The sequence below is a fragment of the Schistocerca cancellata genome, chromosome 3 (assembly GCF_023864275.1).
Source record: "Schistocerca cancellata isolate TAMUIC-IGC-003103 chromosome 3, iqSchCanc2.1, whole genome shotgun sequence".
NCBI lineage: Eukaryota > Metazoa > Arthropoda > Insecta > Orthoptera > Acrididae > Schistocerca > Schistocerca cancellata.
In genome coordinates this window covers 395,039,465-395,058,369 of record NC_064628.1, presented here as the reverse complement: position 1 = coordinate 395,058,369, position 18,905 = coordinate 395,039,465, and the positions used below count along the sequence as shown (strand labels likewise).

The window sequence follows — 18,905 nt, the reverse complement described above, 5'->3', positions numbered from 1 at the left end:
AGTTTCCAAAATTTGCACCATATCGCTCAGTTCAGGTTGTCAGGCAATCCCGTTACGAAGCACACTAAAAGTGTGAAAACTTCATTATGGATTTTGAATAAAATAATTTTGGGTATTAGGTTGTCATTGTAAAACACTAAAGCAACTGGATTGTCACTGTTGTGGCCACTTCTGAATGGTTAACTGCTGGGAGAGTACAGAAGAAACTCTTCCTGATGCTCACTTACCTAACGTGAGAGGTGTCAGTGACCACACAGGTGATGTTCTGCATCACAGAGGAATTAAACCCATACTACAGAGTGGCAGCAAGATCTGATTTTTTTCAAGGCCCACAAAAAATGCCACAGATGCTCTCCACACTGCATGCATCTACAAACTTTGACAAGAATGTGGCAATGTCTGTCAGTGCAACCGTCTGAGCCATTAGTACTTTGTGTCGGAGCACAAACATTATGTACGACTGGGACAGAATGACAGGTCATCCGCCACTGAACACAACAAGGAATATGGCCATTTTATAAATTGTCAAGAAACTCATGTGCCTGCTCAGTAGCTGTGGATGCAGCAGTGGTAAGTAAGAGAGGCTATCAAAACAATTAAACATCTTAACAGCACTCACAGGGAGAATAGCTTCAAGTTACCAATTGCCTGGAAGCCAGCAATTTTAGTCTGGCGGACTGCTTGTGTTCGCCAGCTGATAGCGCCACTTTACCTGGTTTTAACAGCATAAACAGTCGCCGCAAGTGAACTACCATGCAGCTTCCGTGCTTCGCTACAGGAAAACACTATCCCTGGATGTAATATGCTGATTTTCTGTTGTCTACTAATCACCTACAAAGTGTTGCCTTCCAGTCACCTACCAGAGTAGTACACACAATAATCTTCCACACAGCCACCTCCCTCCATAGTAACCTTTTTTCAAATGGTCCAATGACATCCCAGATATGCGACACTGATTGCCACCAGGTAAACAAAGTAGATGGTATGTAGAGAAAGACATTCACCAGTAACCAGCAGTTAACTGTCCTGTTGAGGACCCTGCAAAGTCAGTCGAAACAGCAGCTATTTAGTTGTTTTAGTGTTTTATAATGATGTGGCCTAATACCCAAAATTATTTTATTCAAAATGACACTGTTCATGAAAGCCTTCAAACTTTTATTCATAATGGATTAGTCTAAATACATCATTCTGAAGTCTTTTGTAGCAGTGCATCCATCCTTCATCTGACACAATGCATGGACTAAGTAGAGGGATAGGTATGATTGGTGTTTGTTTAACATCCCATTAAAAGTGAGGTCATTAGAGAGCTGGATCACAAGCTCTAATTGGACAAGCACAGAGTATAGCAAAGGAAATCACAGCCCTTTGCAAAGGGCTAATTCAGGTTATGTGCACTAACTGATTTAGAGGAGACCATAAGTAACCTTAATCTGTGTGGCCAATGGGATTTAAAATTCACTCCACTCAGATGCAAGTTCAATGTTCAGTCCTCACTTGGTGATTAGGAGGAAGGAATTTACTTCTGCAGAATGCAAACAGTTACCATTACCTTGGCATGGTCTGACAAACTGACAGTTAACTAATGAACTGTCAAAATATAACACTGCAGCTGAATCAGTAAGTTATAAAATCATTGGACTGGCAACACTCAGATTGCCAGCAAAGTGGTTCACCAATTCAGCTGCCTGAAGCCAATCAGAATTGATAAGAAAAATTTAGTCCACAAATTGGAAGTCCATGTACCTTGTTCTTTGAATAACTGTTACTTCTTTATTTGAGATTACTGAAGCTCTTACTTTTAAAATCTACAGCAAGTAGTTCAATTTTAGATGTATGCAAGCAATATTTCCCAGATATAATTTAAATTGAAGCCTACAGTGCTCAGTCATGCAGATCCTTTAGATTCTTTCAAACATGTGCAAAGATAACGAAGGGCTTTTACTGTTCCCAGAAAATCAAGTTTCTGCTTCTTTCTGAGACCACTACAGGTCATGAGTTACAGTGTTATTTTGCAGGCTGCTTCTCAGTTGGCAAGTGGACACTCATGTGAGAGGGAAGTGATATTGTGTCTCATGTAAATTTAATTTATTAAATCGGGAAATTTATTGTAAAATTACACAGCAATAATTATCATTAGGTTGGATTAATGTGCAATTTGGGGGCAGTATTTTAATTCCTGATACATACCTGTTCCTTTGACCACTCTGTAACAGGAGCGCTCTGCCAGAAATGTGAAGATTTCTTCTCAGAAGAAAATGACGAACCCATATCTTGTGGGTGAGGCGGTGTCCAAGCTTCGACATCTGCAAATTAGCAAGAAAACATGCATGCAGCATAAGACCACAACTTTCTCTTTTTGGACCTGAGTATTCTAAAATAATAAGTATATACGCAAAAGTTCTTGTAGTAGCTGACAGTTCTGAACAGAAATAAAATTATTATGGAAGACCATAATTTGCATGAGTGGGGGGTGGGGGGGGTGGGGGGGATGACTTCTACAATCTCCCCAATGTATGATGTAACTTCATCTTGCTTGCTACCAAACCCAGTCCAACTATGAACTATGAACTTCCCAATTTCATCCCACCACTGCAAAGTAATCTTCCTACAGTTCCTTTCCTCACTCACCAAATCAACATACGTTGAGTCCATCAGTTGAGTTATTTGAATTCAATTACAAAAGTTGTGGAAGCTGTATGCTTCACATTTTTAGTAAACATAGAGACTATTTACTGAGCAGTAGTGGAAATTCATTTCAAGTATTCAGGAGTCTGCAAGAGAATTTCATAAATTTCAAAATTTAATGTGGATAATAATGTAGAATGGAGTAGTCAATTTTCACCACCTCCCCACCCCTGAATTTATTCTAGATGTCAGTGGCTAAGGCAATGGGAAGCGACCTTTTTTCTTCCACATACTACATTTATGAACAAAACTAGCATCACTCTCAGTTACAGCACACCGATATCAATCAGTAATAATAATGGAAGTATAAATTACAAGTAACACTGAGTTCTAATTCCAAAATCATGCCTGCACACTCAGAAATTTTTATACATAATAGCTACATCTCCTCTCCTCAAGCCATTTCTGCCTTTAATTTTTACTGTACCATATCTTTTACTTGTGATCTTTATTTATTCCAAAAATCTTATTTGGTTTTTTTCTGCTTACGGTACATCTCTATTCTTTACTTTCATTCTCCACACACTAAATTCTATGTGCAATTATTGTATCTGATACAGTCAGCATATAAAATTAACTACCTTGATGTATTATTCTCTCTCTGAAGAATAATTGTATTAATGTTGCTCACTGGAGATCAATTTTTAACTAGTTCAGAAAATGAACCCAGTGCGAAAATTCAGTGTGCTCAATAACAATAAACTTTTATCAACTGAATGATGTCTAGAGTTGATCTAAATTAGCAGAAGACACTCTCGGCAATACTGCTAAATCAGCTATTGTGGTCTGACCACAAATATTAATCATACATTGTAGACAAACAGCATTTATTATAGAACGTTTTCTGTAGTACAGATGGAGGAAAAACATTTGGAATAAATTTCTCAAGTTTCTTCAAGAAACTTCTCCGTAGTCAAAAAACATAGAAAATCGATTGCCAAGTGCAGCTAGTGCTATGTAAGTGAAGTATCAAGAGTTCGAGTTTGGAATCCTTTGAGTCACAACAGAGCCATGAGCTATTTATCATGTCATACCAGCTGAGTGAGGCCCCACTGCCGAGCTATCAGCTGTTTGTAATGTGGCCTAGGCAGACAGAGGCAGTGGTCGTGTGTGTGTGTGTGTGTGTGTGTGTGTGTGTGTGTGTGTGTGTGTGTGTGTGTGTTGTTTAATTCAGAATAAGGCCGAAAGTTTACTTATTTAGCAGTCTTTTGGTGAGAACATCAAATAAAATATTTATTCATTTGTAAATTGAATTATTTATGAATATTTTAGCACATTATTTTTTCCTCAGTTGCAGTCAGAAGGAAGGCAACAAGGGGTTTGTTTTTTCTCGATGCACTGTGAAGTGATGATGATGATGAGAGATGTGTCTGAGTTTACAAACACTAAGTTTTGAAAAAGTGATTATGATACTTATTTGAATATCACTGCCACTTCCAGTGTTGAAATGGTCACTGTGAATGATGGTTCCTTTTTTTGTGAGTTGTACAGTAAAACCAAATGAAAGAAGCAGCCATTTACGCAAAGGAGCCCTGCTGAAAAGCATTCAGTACAATATTATTAGTACACATTTACCACGAGCTATTGTGACTAAGTGCTCACATGCCAAAAGCAGAACCCTACAGATGAACTATTCTAACATAAAACCAGAGCCATTTTCCACCATAGCTACCAGTACAGTATGTTATTGTGTTGCGTAACAATAAGACTGAACCTCACACAATAATACAATATGGGTTATAACTTAAGGCAAACAAGAAGACGAATAAAAGAAGAGACATCGGTAAATATTTGGCGCCCAACGTGGGTCACCAAATATATGCCGATGCCTCTTCTTTTAGCATCTTCTTCTTTGTTCTTATTTGTCCCGGCTTTTTGAAATCTCTTGGTGAAGAAACACGATATAGTAAGTTCTGTAGTGATAACAATGAAGTTATGCAACAGTTGGTGATTTAACTTTTTAAACTACTGCTTAGCAAATATTGTATGTGATTTACAGGACAGCTTGATTACACACTGGCGTGTAACATATTTTAAATTGAGCGCGCCAGTTTCAGTTTTCCATAATGGGCTGAACGACACTCTTGTAATAACGTGATTTCACGTGAAGTCTAACTGGAACTGGATTTGTCTCCATCAGAGTCAAAATCATAAAAATAAAATTCACCGCACATGTCAATAAACCGTACACACACACACACACACACACACACACACACACACACACACACACACTTTTGCATTCTAAGTGACAACTCATCTCAGAGTAAAAGCCGCACATAAACTCACACTTTTTTCATGCATCCAAAAATCAAAACACCTTTATATTAAACTGATAAATTATGACATACAACTACTAATTAAACATTTCTGATTCTGAGTAAACTTCAAGAACTTTTATTTCATAATCAATAAAATTTATCACCTGATACAAACTATTAGTTTGCTAAAACAGATTCAGATTATAGTAAACTCGTGTCTGGACGATGACGTCATGAATCAATACTTGCTTAGAATGAACGAAATACCTGCACTGAAAAATACTGTCCATTGAGTGATTTACTGACTTTTACGACAAATTAGGTATCCCTTGAATCGCTACACCGTCCCACATCACCAGCACGTGCAAAGTCAAGGGAAACAAAGTCACTTGTGAGCGAGGTCTAACGTAACGATGTCCCTATGTTTTTGAAACAGGAACAATGGAGTTGGATCAAGATTGAATGTGCCAGAGGTCGTACAGCACGACAGTCTTCAAGGGGCGTTTGGCATGTTGGTTAAAAGTCTCCAATGAAGGTTGGCAAACTGGGGCAGAAAAGCATTGGGCAGGTCATCATAGCATCTATGAAGAAGTAATGCATGCTGTTGCCACTTTAGTGGACAATGATCGATGCCACATGGATTCTTGAGCTAGCCCATGAAACCGGATTAGCGCATACAAATGTGCTTTGCATTCTGAAGGAACACCTGGGCATGCGCAAAATTGCATCCCGTTGGGTTCCACGACTTGACGGAAATGCAGAAATGGATGCATTACAACACTGCTCAGACGCACTTTGAGTGCTATGAGTGCTTTCTTACGCTGTTTCATAACACTGGATGAGACATGGGCCACATTGTAAGAGCCAAAACTGAAATGCCAATCCAACAAATAGCGTCATCATGGGTCTCAGCGAAAGTCTAAAGTGCATCAGAGCCCAATATGGTGAAAGTTACGGTGATTCTCGTGTACGACTGCGATCATGTTATCCTAACACATTACATTCCTCCATGGCAGGCCATCAATGCGCAGTATTCCTGTTAGTTTTTGGAGCATCACCTGCGACCAGCTTTGCGAAAGACACGATGACACTTTCTGTGCAACCCCACCCACCATTTTGCACGACAATGCGCGGGTGCATACAGCACAAGCTGTGGCTGCTCTGTTCGGTCGATGGGACTGGGAAGTACTGTACCATCCACCATACTCCCCAGATTAAAGTCCTTGTGACTGACTTGATTCCGAAGATGAAGGAACCACTTCATGGCATTCGCTGCAGAACTGTTCCAGAGATTTGACAGGCAGTACCCGCCCCATTCTTACCATCACTACAACAGGTTCTGCTAACGGTATACCATGCCTTCCACATTGCTGGCAATGGGTTCTACACAACACTGGAGACTACTTTGAAGGACAGTAATGGATGCAAACATGTAACACTTTTGTTTCAGTTGTGAATAAATAGTTGCCACTATTCAAGTTCCAACCCTCGTAAATGTGAAATTCCTGTTGAGCTCCTGACCAATGAACACAGAGCTGTCGAGTTCAAGTTTGCTTGGTTTTACGAGACAAATACATATGGCATCACGAGGGAAATGCGTATGGCATTTCAATATAAGCAATACAAAGTCATGACAACGTACACGAAGAGACAGGTGCCTGTAAAAAGTATTTCTTTCTACAACTGACCTAAAGAAGGATTGAACACATCAGCAACAAGTATAGTGATGGGTGCAAAACAAGCATGTAGCCCCTTGCTGTCTGATTTTTAAATATCTGTATACTAAACTCAAATGATGTTTACAAATGAAAGACTAATAAAAAGAAAAAAGAATATTTCTCAAGGGACTTTTATCATCAAAAATACTGTAAAAAGACTGGTAACAGCCATATAGCCCATTTCATTAGAGAGAATGAAGTTATTTCTTACAGGTAAAGGAAGAGCAGTACCATTTCAGCAGCAGTAGGAGAAGGAACAATAACGCTGCAGAGAACGAAGAGACTTCATATCTGCCCTAGCACACACGTTACCCAGTGTTCAACAATGTGTGCTACTAGCAAGGATAGGGTGGGTAAAATGCTTTCCAACAGTTTAAACATAATAAGTTTTGTGGACTGCAGTACTTCAATGCTACAAAACGTTTTGTGCTGGAATTGTGGGACACCATCTGCATATTAAGTTAGATTTCCTTTATTTTACATGTAATAATCTCATTGTCATTAAATGCTGATAGGTAAATGCTGTTTGTACTGAATGGGACGTACTGGTGAAATTTCAACCTTGTCATATATAAAAAAAAATTACTGAGGGCTGAAAATTGTTTCATAACATATCTTGGCATGCTGAATTCAGTGGCAAATTCAATTTGCTAAACAAATTTTTCATCACTTTTGATATTTTGAGTTTTGAATTTTTTTTATGTCCATACATTGAGTTTTTGGTTACCACGGAATGTGTTCACAAAAATGTTTTCAGTCAAAAATGTTTTAAGATTGATGGAGGAGTAGCATTTTTTTTTATTGTGATCATTTTGATTTTTTGAAAAAGTTGAAACACAGTCGCTTTACTATTACTAGATAAATGTGAACAGTGCAGAAAGTTAACTGAAACATTGATTTTATACGAGTAGGTCTGTATATGTGCATAATCTGTACATACATATATAGTTGTGTATGTATATGTGTCTAATCTATATGTGCATCTGAAATCAACATAAATAAATATGGTTAACTATGACTTAGGTTTCATTTTGCAATTTCCAAACGTGCAGATTGACATTCGCAGCAGACTCAATTGTTATGAAGGTTTCTGGTCCATGATGTATGGCGATGGGATGCGAGGTTCTTAGTGTGAGCAGGTGAAAAACATTTGCAGACAGTCCAGTTACTTTACATAACTTTATTCATACAACGACACACACATACACACTAGCAGTCAATGTCTCTGCAGTGTTCCAACTCTAACGTGACACGAGAGGCTGGCGATTGATGACAGCATGACAATCGGCAGCCAGGAAAGACCCATTTTTATTCTGTGTGACCAGCTATACTCACATCCAACGACACAACCATTCAGACACAGCAGAGACGAGAAAGTACTTTCCATGTTCAAGGGTGAATGTTTGTGTACACTACTTCGTGGTTCCTTTAATGTTCTTTGATATGATGAAGCACCACTAACTACCACTATAAAAGATGCCTCAATGTAAGAAACACTCAGTAAACTGTAGTGAGACAGTGAAGAGGAGATGGGAAAATGCGAAAATCAAAGAATACTGAAGTGCAAGTGACAATAGTGAAAGTGTCAACAAAAATGTATTGTATGAGGAAAACATACTTATAGAAATGAAATTAGGAATAGTACTGAAAAACACAATGTTGCTATTGCTAGGGATAAAAAAAGCACTGAAGGATAGACAAATGAATCTGAGTGTATTCTATTTGAATTTTCAGTGTTATCATCATTATTACAAAAAAACTAACTGCACTGATTTTGACTGAAGTACCTCGAATTTTGAGTTAGATCCCACATGCTGGGGTTTTCACATAGAATCACACTAAAACGTTCTGACTGCAAATTCAGTGGAAATGAATTTTTCAAATCAAATATTTATACATAGAGATGATGCTTCAAACAAAATACAAACTGAGCTCCTTTTGATGTAAACGTGTCTATGCTTGGCATATGTATATGCTAGGAGAGGATATTTGAGCATTCAAGAATTTGTGGTGATTATGAATATGCGATCTTTTTCCTGAGATATGAGGATGGTCTGAAAAGTTCTCAGAATGGAATAGAAAAAAGTGCTTACATCACTGAAACATTTTTATTTTTCAATATAGTCTCTTTGTAGATTAATGCACTTGGTCCAAAGATGTTCCAATACCTTGATCCCATCTCTAAAACGAGTTTCCTCCAGGCCTGCAAAATAGTTGTCAACCCTGGCTATCAATTCTTCGTTTGAAGTGAATCTTCATCCACCAAATAAATTTTCAGTTTTGGGAGAGATGAAAGTCTGACGATGCCATATCAGGTGAATAAGGCAGGTGTGGCAACAATTCATACCTTAGTTCGTGTAATTTTGCCATGGTGATGGCACATGTGTGCAGGTGCACATTGTCTTGATGGAAGATGACCTCCTTCCTTCCTAAAACTGGCCTTTTTTTCGTGTATCTTTTGGTGCAATTTGTCCAGGAGGTTAGTTCTCCAGTAATTGCTTGCCCAGTGGGAAGATAATCTACAAACAGAATCCCCTTCACATCCCAGAACACTGATGCCATGACCTTTCCGACCGAAAGAATTGCCTTTGCTTTCTTTAGTGGCAGAGAATCAGCATGTTTCCTCTGCTCTGACTGTTGTTTTGTCTCTGGGGTATAGTAGTGCATCCAAGTTCCAACTGTGGTCACAAACCAGTGCAAAAAATCTTGTTCATTTCTCATAAAATGGGCCAAACATTGTTCCGATATGTCTATTCTCATGCGCTTTTGCTCCAGCGTCAAGAGTCGTGGCACTCATATTGCAGATAATTTTTTCATTTCTAATTCTTCACTTAAAATGTGATATATCCTTTCAGATGACATCTGGAAAGTGTGAGCAATTTCACGCACTTTCAATCGGTGATCCTCCATGACCATTTTGTGCACTTTTGCAATGATTTCTGGAGTAGTGATACATCTTGGCTGACCACTGCGCGGATCATCATTTAAGCTCTTCCGACCAAATTTAAATTCAAGGCAACAGTTGGCAACAGGTGAATATGAAGGAGCAGAGCCCCCAGTGTATTCTGGAAATCGGCATGAATGTCCTTTGCTTTCATACCTTTCTTTACGAAGTACTTATTCACTACTCGAATCTCTATTTTTTCCATCTTCGCAAATCACTACACAGGTACAACAACAGAGCCATGTTACCACCACAGCTCTCTTCCAAGAGCACTGACGTGGCACATGTTTACAGGCAACAGTCCAATGAATATCACGTGAACAACTCGTTGCGCTAGTGCTGATCTCGCGTAGTGATTCCAAGAACTTTTCAAACCACCCTCGTAGTTTTCAAGAACATGTGCAAGGGGTACAAACTGCTGATGATAAAGCTATGAAACTAATTTTTGATGAATATTGGCTAATAGTAAAAGAAGTACATATAACTGGTCAAAATTGACTAGTGATTTTGAGCTTGTTGAAAGTGGCTGTAGTAAAGATTCAAAACTGGATTTCTGAGAATAAGCTTATTCATAATGATCTTGAGAAAAATGTAAAATTGGTTTCTGATAATGAACTTTTTGATGACAATATTGGGAACAATGATAAAATAATGCTACACTCAGATGATAAAACAGATTTAGGTGAGAGTTGCGATGGTTCATGGCCAACTAGAGGTTTCTGATGAGAAGTTGGTTTTTCAAAACTTGAACTAATTAAATATTATCTTGGGTTGCTTATTACTCACACAAGACACACTAATTTAGCCATTTTGTCAATCAAAAATAGTGTAGCTAAGGCTTTCGACTTTGATGAAAAATTTGAAGATTTGTAACAGAAGAAGTTAGAAGGAAGATAGTCTATGCTACATGTTAAAGTCACCTATCACCAAGAACATCCTTTATTATTTGTTGTGCTTCATTAAATGTCAGTTAAACTATATAGTTAGTTTTAATTACTTATTCCCATTCTTAAAAACTGTTCACAAAACAGTTAATGTTACATAAACACTTGTACCAAACAACTGCCCCCCCCCCCCCCCTCCTGCTCCCAGTACAATTATTTAATGCTATGCCACTGCTCACAGATCCTACTTTTGTGTCTTGAAGAATGGTACTGATCAAGCTGGCTACCAACTCTGATATTACTGTTTTACAGATAAACTCCCACCAGTGACAATGTTATGACCTACCGTATTTACTCGAATCTAAGCCGCACTTTTTTTCCGGTTTTTGTAATCCAAAAAACCGCCTGCGGCTTAGAATCGAGTGCAAAGCAAGCGGAAGTTCTGAAAAATGTTGATAGGTGCCGCCACAACTATCTTCTGCCGTCGAATATATGTAGCGCTACATAGGCATCCTTTGTAGGCACAAAGATAAATACTGGCGCCAAAACCTCTGCGTCAGTAAACAAAATTAAAAAAAAAAAAAAAAAAAATTGAAGACGAGCATTTTTCTCCGCCCGAGTTTCGACCACTGCATTTTCATACATTATCCAACGAAGTAAATACAAATTCCGTATTGTTCATCTTCGAATTTCAATGTACTACGAAAATCCGACTGGTAATACTGGGATTTTTGTCAACATGGCCAACTCTACGTTCTGAATTTTTTCCTACCTGTGAGAAGAGATGGTTGCTAATAGGAACCTGATGAAATGTGAATCACATGCAGTATTCTCATCACCACAAGAATAATACGAATATAAACATTTTGCCATGTATTCTTTCGTGTTTGCTTCTATCTCATTTAAATCCTGTCTGCCAAATAAACTACGAAACTAGAGTGAGACAACAGCAAACGCAGAAGAATATACGTATCGTGTCATGTTTATATTCGTATTACTCATGCCTAATAGTGATACAGTCAGAAATGAAGCACGGCAACTGACTAGATTTTTAAATCTAAGATGACTAATTTCTGTGCAGAATTTGATGTACTAAAGAAGCAGCCGCAAAGATTTTCAAACGGAGAAAAATTTTCGCCAAACTTTCGTTCAGAACATGTTATATCATACGCAGTCTATTATTTGGTTCTTGTTGATCATTATCAAAGAAAGCAGCAGTGTAAGTAACAACAAATAGCAGTCTCTTGCCATTGTTTCGCTAATGTGACGATTCCTCTCTTTTTTTAATTGTAGGCGGCGGTAGCGCGCACAAAAGCAAGCCATGCCGCGAGCAGCGACAGGCCATAAACACGCACTATCAGAATGCGACAAACAATGCATGACACAGTATAGTAATGCATTTTCAGCTTACAGTGACTGACGTAAACACCTATAACATTGAAAACAGCACTTATCAGATCAAAGCAAAATAAGCAATCGATTCAAACCAGACGAAGCACGTGAAAAAGGAAGGGTATCCGTATAAATACGGACGGAGCCCCTGACGCATAGCAATGGCTACCTGGTGAAGCTTAACTGCTAAGCTTTCGACTCGAACCAAACTACTGTAACTGTATCGTCATTCATTCGACCTAAATTGTGTCTCATATTACAATGGTCCAACTTTGTTTCGATTTGGAGATGCGGCCTAAAACTTTTCTCTCCCCTTGAATTTCGAGTCTCAAATTTCAGATGCGGCTTAGATTTGGGAATTTTTTTTTTCCCTTATTTCGAGTCTCATATTTCAGGTGCGGCTTAGATTCGAGTGCGGCTTAGATTCGAGTAAATACGGTACATCCATAAGAAGTTGAAGCACTGACATGACAAACTGCCCATGTCACAGGCTACACATCGCCACCTGTTCTACTCGATGATCAAGTTCTGTCAACAGAAACAGTTCCCAATTTTCACCTAAGACGAGAATTTATCTGCAGGTTAAACAAATTCAAGGCGGCTTTGAAATGGTGAGGAAATTACCTGAAGTTGCAGGTTTGCTTGGACTGGGCTCCACTGCAGGCGATACGCTGCCAGAGGAGGAGAGAGAGGACGGGGACGGGGGCTCACCCTCGCGGAGCGGCGAGACTTGCTGCTGCTGCTGCTGCTGCTGCTGCTGCCACAGCACGCCGGGTGATGGTGCCAGGCTCTGGCTTTGGCTGCCCATCACCTTCTTCACTGTAGACCGAAAGCACATATTGAAGTAGGACAAATTTATCACACCTGGGAATGAAAAGTGAATGAATGTATCAAAATCAATGGGTATGAAGAGATAAAGATAAAAAGCAAGTATGTTAAGGAAAGCAGCAATATATCTGCACAAGATTAGATTAGACTAAATGTACTTTTGTTCCCAATAGATTCAAAATGAAGAGATCCTACAGGATGTAGAACATGTCAGAAAAACAATAATACACAATAAATACTCACAAAGAAAAACAAATATGCCAATTTCCCCAGATGAAATGGTCCTCATGTATGTGGAATGAGTTTAATAAACTCTATTTCTTGTTATTTAAAAGGTAATGAATAGCTTTTGTCAAGACACATAAATGTTCAGTACACCGAGGTGAATATGATAATTCTCAGGCTATTGTAGCCATGCAATCGTCATCAACTAGAAAAACCTTTTTACAACACTTATTCACAATGATTGCATTACTGCAGTGAATTTATACAGAAATCAGAATTTACAAATTCTTCCATTAGTTTATATTATTGGCATAACATGCACATCAGTTGGTTCTGCTAAGAAAATCATCACTGAAGGAGGAGCAGTTGGCACTTGGGCTGAACTTCATTAGTAGACTTTTTATGGTTGCTGGAAATTTACTGAAACTGCGTGTTCCTTAATAATGGAAACTTCTCTGGATCAAAGTAAGTGCTAAATTTTTGACAATACAATGCAATTGGATAGATAAAAAAATTACCAATTGGCAGCAGGAGAACACACATATAAAAAAAAGGTCAAACAATGGAAAATCCAGGATGGAATGTAACAATATTATGACAAGGAAAGTTGCTAATCACCGTATACCGGAGATGCTGGGTTGCAAATAGGCAAAACAAAAAGACTTTCACAATTAAAGCTTTCGGCCATTAAGGCCATAATCAATATAATCAATACTACACACACACACACACACACACACACACACACAACTGCAGTCTCAGGCAACTGAAATCACACTGCCAGCAGTATATAAAAAAAAAAGTTTTTACATATACAAGATTCTGCTTCTTTTAGCAGAAGGGCTGAAGGGGAAAGAAGAGGGGTGAAAGAATAGGACTGGAGAGATGTACGAAAAGTGGTAGAGTTTGGAAAAGTCACTGAAACCCCAGGTCAGGGGAGACTTCCTGGATGGAATGAGAAGGAAAGACTAAATCTTTGGGAAGATTATTCTTATTTCTGGGAAAGGAGAGGAGCAGATAAGGGGAGAAGATCAGTATGTATGTTGGCAGAGACTGGTGCACAATGTTAATTGGGAGGTGATAGAACAGGGGTGGAAACTGTTGGTTGGAGGATGTGGGGACAATAGGTTATCATATGTTGAAGCCAGAATAACTTCGAGAGCAGAGAATGTGTTGCAAGGGTAATTCCTATATGCACAGTTCAGGAAAGATGGTAGGGGAGGGGAGGATCCAGACGGCAAGGGTTGTACAGTAGCCACTGAAATCAAGCATGTACCACCACAGCATGGCCCACTCTGCTCTTGGTCACAGTTTGGCAGTGGCCATTTATCATTATGGAGAGCTGGTTGGTAATCACACCAATATAAAAAGTTGTGCAGTGGTTACAACACACTTTCACAGATGCTACTTTCACAGATTGCCTGGCATCTGATGGAATAGGGTAAGTTGGTGACAGGACTGGAATAGGAAGTGCTGTGTGGGTGGATTGGGCACGTCTTGCACATGGGTCTTCCACAGGAATATAATCCCTGTGGAAAGGGGTTGAGACTGGGAGTGGCACAGGGACGGTCCAGGATGCTGCAGAGTTTGGGAAGGCGACAGAGTACTGTAGGGAGTGTAGGAAGGATCTTGCGTAGGATGTCCCTCATTTCAGTGCACGGTGACAGGTAATCAAAGACCTGATGAAGGATGTGATTCAGTTGTCGCAGTCCAGGGTAGTACGGGATGATTATGAGGTGCTCCATTGTAACTGATACTTGGGGGGAGCGGGGGTGGGGTGGAACAAAAGCAGAGTGAACCATCCTGTGGCACAACATGCAGCTGACCATAACATGCTCGATTTCAATGGCTTCTACGCAACCCTGGCCACCCAGATCCTCCGCTCCATCAGTACCTTTACTGAGCTGTGCACATGGGAGTTATCCTTACAATAAAACATTCTCCAATCCCAAGATCACCCAACCAACAGTTTCTGCCTCCTCTGTTTTGTCACCTACTCCCGATTCAAACGCCCCCCCCCCCCCCCCCCACCTTCACTCTGCACTTCTCTCTGCCAACACACCCACAGGTCTTTTCCCCTTCTCTGCTTCTCTGCTTCTCTCCTCCTCTCCTATAACCCCCGCCCTCCACCCACACCTCCACCCCCATAACCTCGTGACATTGCAGCTGACACCCTTCTCCTGTTTCCTTCTAGTTCCTGCATGGTCTGCCAGCAAGAGCTCTTCTTTCCTCCACCTGTATCTTGATATCCCTCCTCTTCCCCTGCCCCACATTGGATTCTGCTGCTTTTATTCAGTGCGATTGTTGCAGTCTGGCCAGAGGGGCTGGAGACAGTGGTCATGCACGAGTGAGGTGTGCCTGTTTGTTTGTTTGTTTGTTTGTTTGTTTGTGTGTGTGTGTGTGTGTGTGTGTGTGTGTGTGTGTGTGTGTGTGTGTGTGTGTGTATTCCTTTCTTCTCTGAAGAAAACTTTAGCCAAAAGCTCAGTGTGTAATAGTCCTCTTGTTGTGCCTGGCACAACTCAACATGTCATCTTTACAATAAGCAGCACACTCTCTTTTTTTCCTAATACTGTTGATACTGGTGACTTTTGTCATATCCACAATACTGCATAAACATTGGGACATATAACTGATGAGTTTGTATCTGTCCTGGCTGAGACACCATGACTGACTTCAATTTAACTCTTCTGTCAGGACAGAACAGCTGCTGTTAGTTCAGTTATTATGAAAGCACATCACTATTAATCAGTTGTTGCAGAGATATTATGTCAAGTATGCACACACACACACACACACACACACACACACACACACACACACACAGATATTCAATGTACATAGATGGTGCATAACTAGTGTCACTCTGTCATGTTGACATAAAAGTAGTCAGATTAATTTAATTAAACTAAAACTGAAGTATACAATTTTCCAAAATGCTCAAAACTGCACTTTTGTGGCAGTTAATGGAAAAGGAATGATAACTGTGAAATTAGATTAAGACTGCCACAATTTATCCTATGTTTTTATCATTTTCTTCATATTGTGGCTCTAAGTGTTCTTGGCTATAGCAACGACTGTGGTTGTTATGGCTCTGTAACATTACAAAACAGAATTGGCGTAAAATTGCCAACTAATTTTCCACTGGGTAGTTCTTTTGTTTGATTAAAACTCTGTCCAACTGGTCCTTTAGGTGGATATAAATTTCAATCCCTTCCATATCATCCATGGCTTCACTTTTCTGTATTTTATGCAGGAACTGTAGTGATGTTTTAATAGTGTTTGTTTTGTGGTTGGAGGCTTTTAAGTTTACTCTTGAGTGTGCAAACAAAGGTGGAGGGGTTACTCTCACTTATTGTGCGAGTTGTTTGAACCAGGTGCAGATCGTTTTGTTTGTCGAATATAAAACTTCTGGCAATCTTTACAGTTAATTTTGTATTTTCATATTGTGCGGAATGTTATAATATCTATGGTGTATGTCTCAATAGCTACTGTAGACTGATAATGTTCCTTTAACTAGTTTTTACATTTGTGCTCTTGAAACAAGTTATTTTGCTGGAAACAATACCTAAATAAGAACATATGAGAACTTTGTTTTTCTTTAATTCGCACATGTCTATGATTAAAGTTATTTCATCTATGGAATTGGGGCTCTTGTGTGTCCACCAATTCTATAGGAAGAACCATTATTTATACCTATGTTCTGGATGATATTTTATTCTTGTTCAATCTTTTTCTGGTACAGTGACCAGTCTTTGTATCATGGCGTGACAGCATGTAAGTTTGACAAGCTTAGTCATAGATAATTTCATCTGTTGTAGTGGGTTTATGAAAGAAATGTAACTTTGACATTTTGTTTGAAATTTTTAAATCCAAAAAATTGATGGTTTTGTTTCTCTCTTTTTCTTTACAGCATTTAGTTTTGATGTAAGCTACTGAACTGAGATTGCATGACATTAATCTTATCTGTTGTGCCACCGAATAAGATTAGAATATCGTCAAGATACCTATGATAATAAAGCAAACAATCGAAATTCCAGGTAGGAATATCAACAATGTAAGTCTAGTCCCTGCACACTCCACGAGACAGCATTCGTCTCTCCCCCACCCTTACACTATTATTTATTGCTTCCACATCCCCTTCCCCACCCCTCCAGATTACTGCCTGCATCCCACGAGATGTTGCATTCCAGCCCAAGATGCTGTAAAATGTTAATGAAATTTCAGCTAATGTACCTGCAAGGCATGAACCCATTGCTATCCCATCCTCTTGGAGATAAATTTTGAAATTAGAAGCATTTGCATGCAGTGATCGATTGTTGTGTGTTCTACTATTTAACAGACTTCAGCTCGACTGATTTTCTCATGTTTGAAAACGTTAATTGATGATTTCAATAGTCTCTATTTCTGAAATATTTTAGATTTTGAGTGATAAGAATTTTCAATTACCTGGAATCCTTATATTTTTAATTTTGTCGAGGATATCCAAGGAACTTTTTATTTTGTCTTTGTTCTCATAATATTCCAGAGTATCTTCTCTTGATGCACTCTTGGACAATGTGCTCCACAGTCTGCTCTGCTGCTTCACAGTCACATTCAGAGCTATTGACGACACCCCATCTGTGCAGGGTATCCCTCCTTCTGGCATCGCCTGTTCAGATCCTGTTTAGGCAGCACAAAATTTTTTTTGGGTAGTTCAGATGGTGATGTTGGCATGATCGGATCTTTGTAGGTGTTGTAATGGAAACCTTTTACTGATCCTTCCGTGTTCCCTTCAGCACAAAGAGTTGATGCTGCAACAGGGCATCATTTTCCCACTCTGATCTATGAGACAACATGTAGGAGTGTGGAGCATTATGCAGTCTAGTACAGATTCTGAAGTACTCTTTGTTGTATGGAAGCACAATTCTTCTTCCATTGTTTACATGTGGCCTTTATCATCTCAGGTCTGTTGGAGCAATATCTGCACGGGCGTCAAGCAAAGATTTCTGTACAGGTTTTAGTGGTCTGGTTATCATAAGCTATCATTCATTTATATTTACGATCCATCTGTTTGGTATGCCTGCTCCCTGCACCAGAGTACTCTGGAGCTGAGTACACCAAGGACTGTCTGTGTCATCTCTCCAGGCTGTTCCTGCCAATTCCCATATTATGTTATTTCTGGACTTTTGTTTTGTCCACTCAGCTGCAAGTGTTTTTCATGTGGTACAGAATGACCAAGAAAGTTGTCAGTGTATTTTGCATAATTGCTGTGGGTCACCTATTTGCACCAGATGATTTATACCTCATATTTATTTAGGTGTCCCAAGTCTGCTGTCAGACTCTGTTCTCCTTCTTGTAGATGCTTCACTCGCTGGCAAGTGCTACATCATCATCTTGGCAGAAGTTCTGTGAAGCCACTATTGGGAAGTCCGAAGTACATAGGTTAACTAGAAGAGAAGACAATGTTGAGTCTTGTGGCAGCCCGTTTTTGATACAGTGTGGTTCACTAGTTCTTTGTGCAAGGTGATTTCAGTGTAATGATTTCTTATACCATCTAACCACATTGAGCCATAAGCAACACTCAAATCCATGAATACTGCTTCTCTGGAATACCAATTCAATACATGACGTCAAAGCTAGGTCCTGTTCACAGCAATTGTGAATAGCTCTAAGGTCAGCTTGTTCAGGAGAAACAAAAACAGTCTGAGATGCCTATAAGCAGAAGAATAAGTCTGCCCCCATTGCCAGAAGGCATTGTCATTGTTGCTTTAATTGTGTCATCTATCCAACCCTACTTGACAACATGACCAGAATTGATCCAATTTTCATTAAGTCGCACCATATATTCATCCAACAGATCTGCCTTAAAATTCAGCATCATCATGATACTGTACCCTACCTGTCCTCCTACAGCACACGACCACAGAAATGTCCACAGTGAAATTGTAAGCTGCACAAAACTGAGAATAGCATAGCACTATGCGACTGC

General features: G+C 39.4%; 1 protein-coding gene across 1 annotated transcript in view; it reads right to left on the bottom strand.

The window, feature by feature from the left end:
• LOC126176331 (uncharacterized) overlaps window positions 1–18,905 on the bottom strand; it is a 202,661-nt gene that overhangs the window by 3,024 nt on the left and 180,732 nt on the right. Inside the window, exons 24-25 of the mRNA XM_049923482.1 lie at window positions 12,509–12,703; window positions 2,188–2,303 (exon numbers count right to left, since the gene is read on the bottom strand). Of these exons, the coding sequence (XP_049779439.1) occupies window positions 2,188–2,303; window positions 12,509–12,703 (311 nt within the window). The remainder of the gene's footprint in view (window positions 1–2,187; window positions 2,304–12,508; window positions 12,704–18,905) is intronic.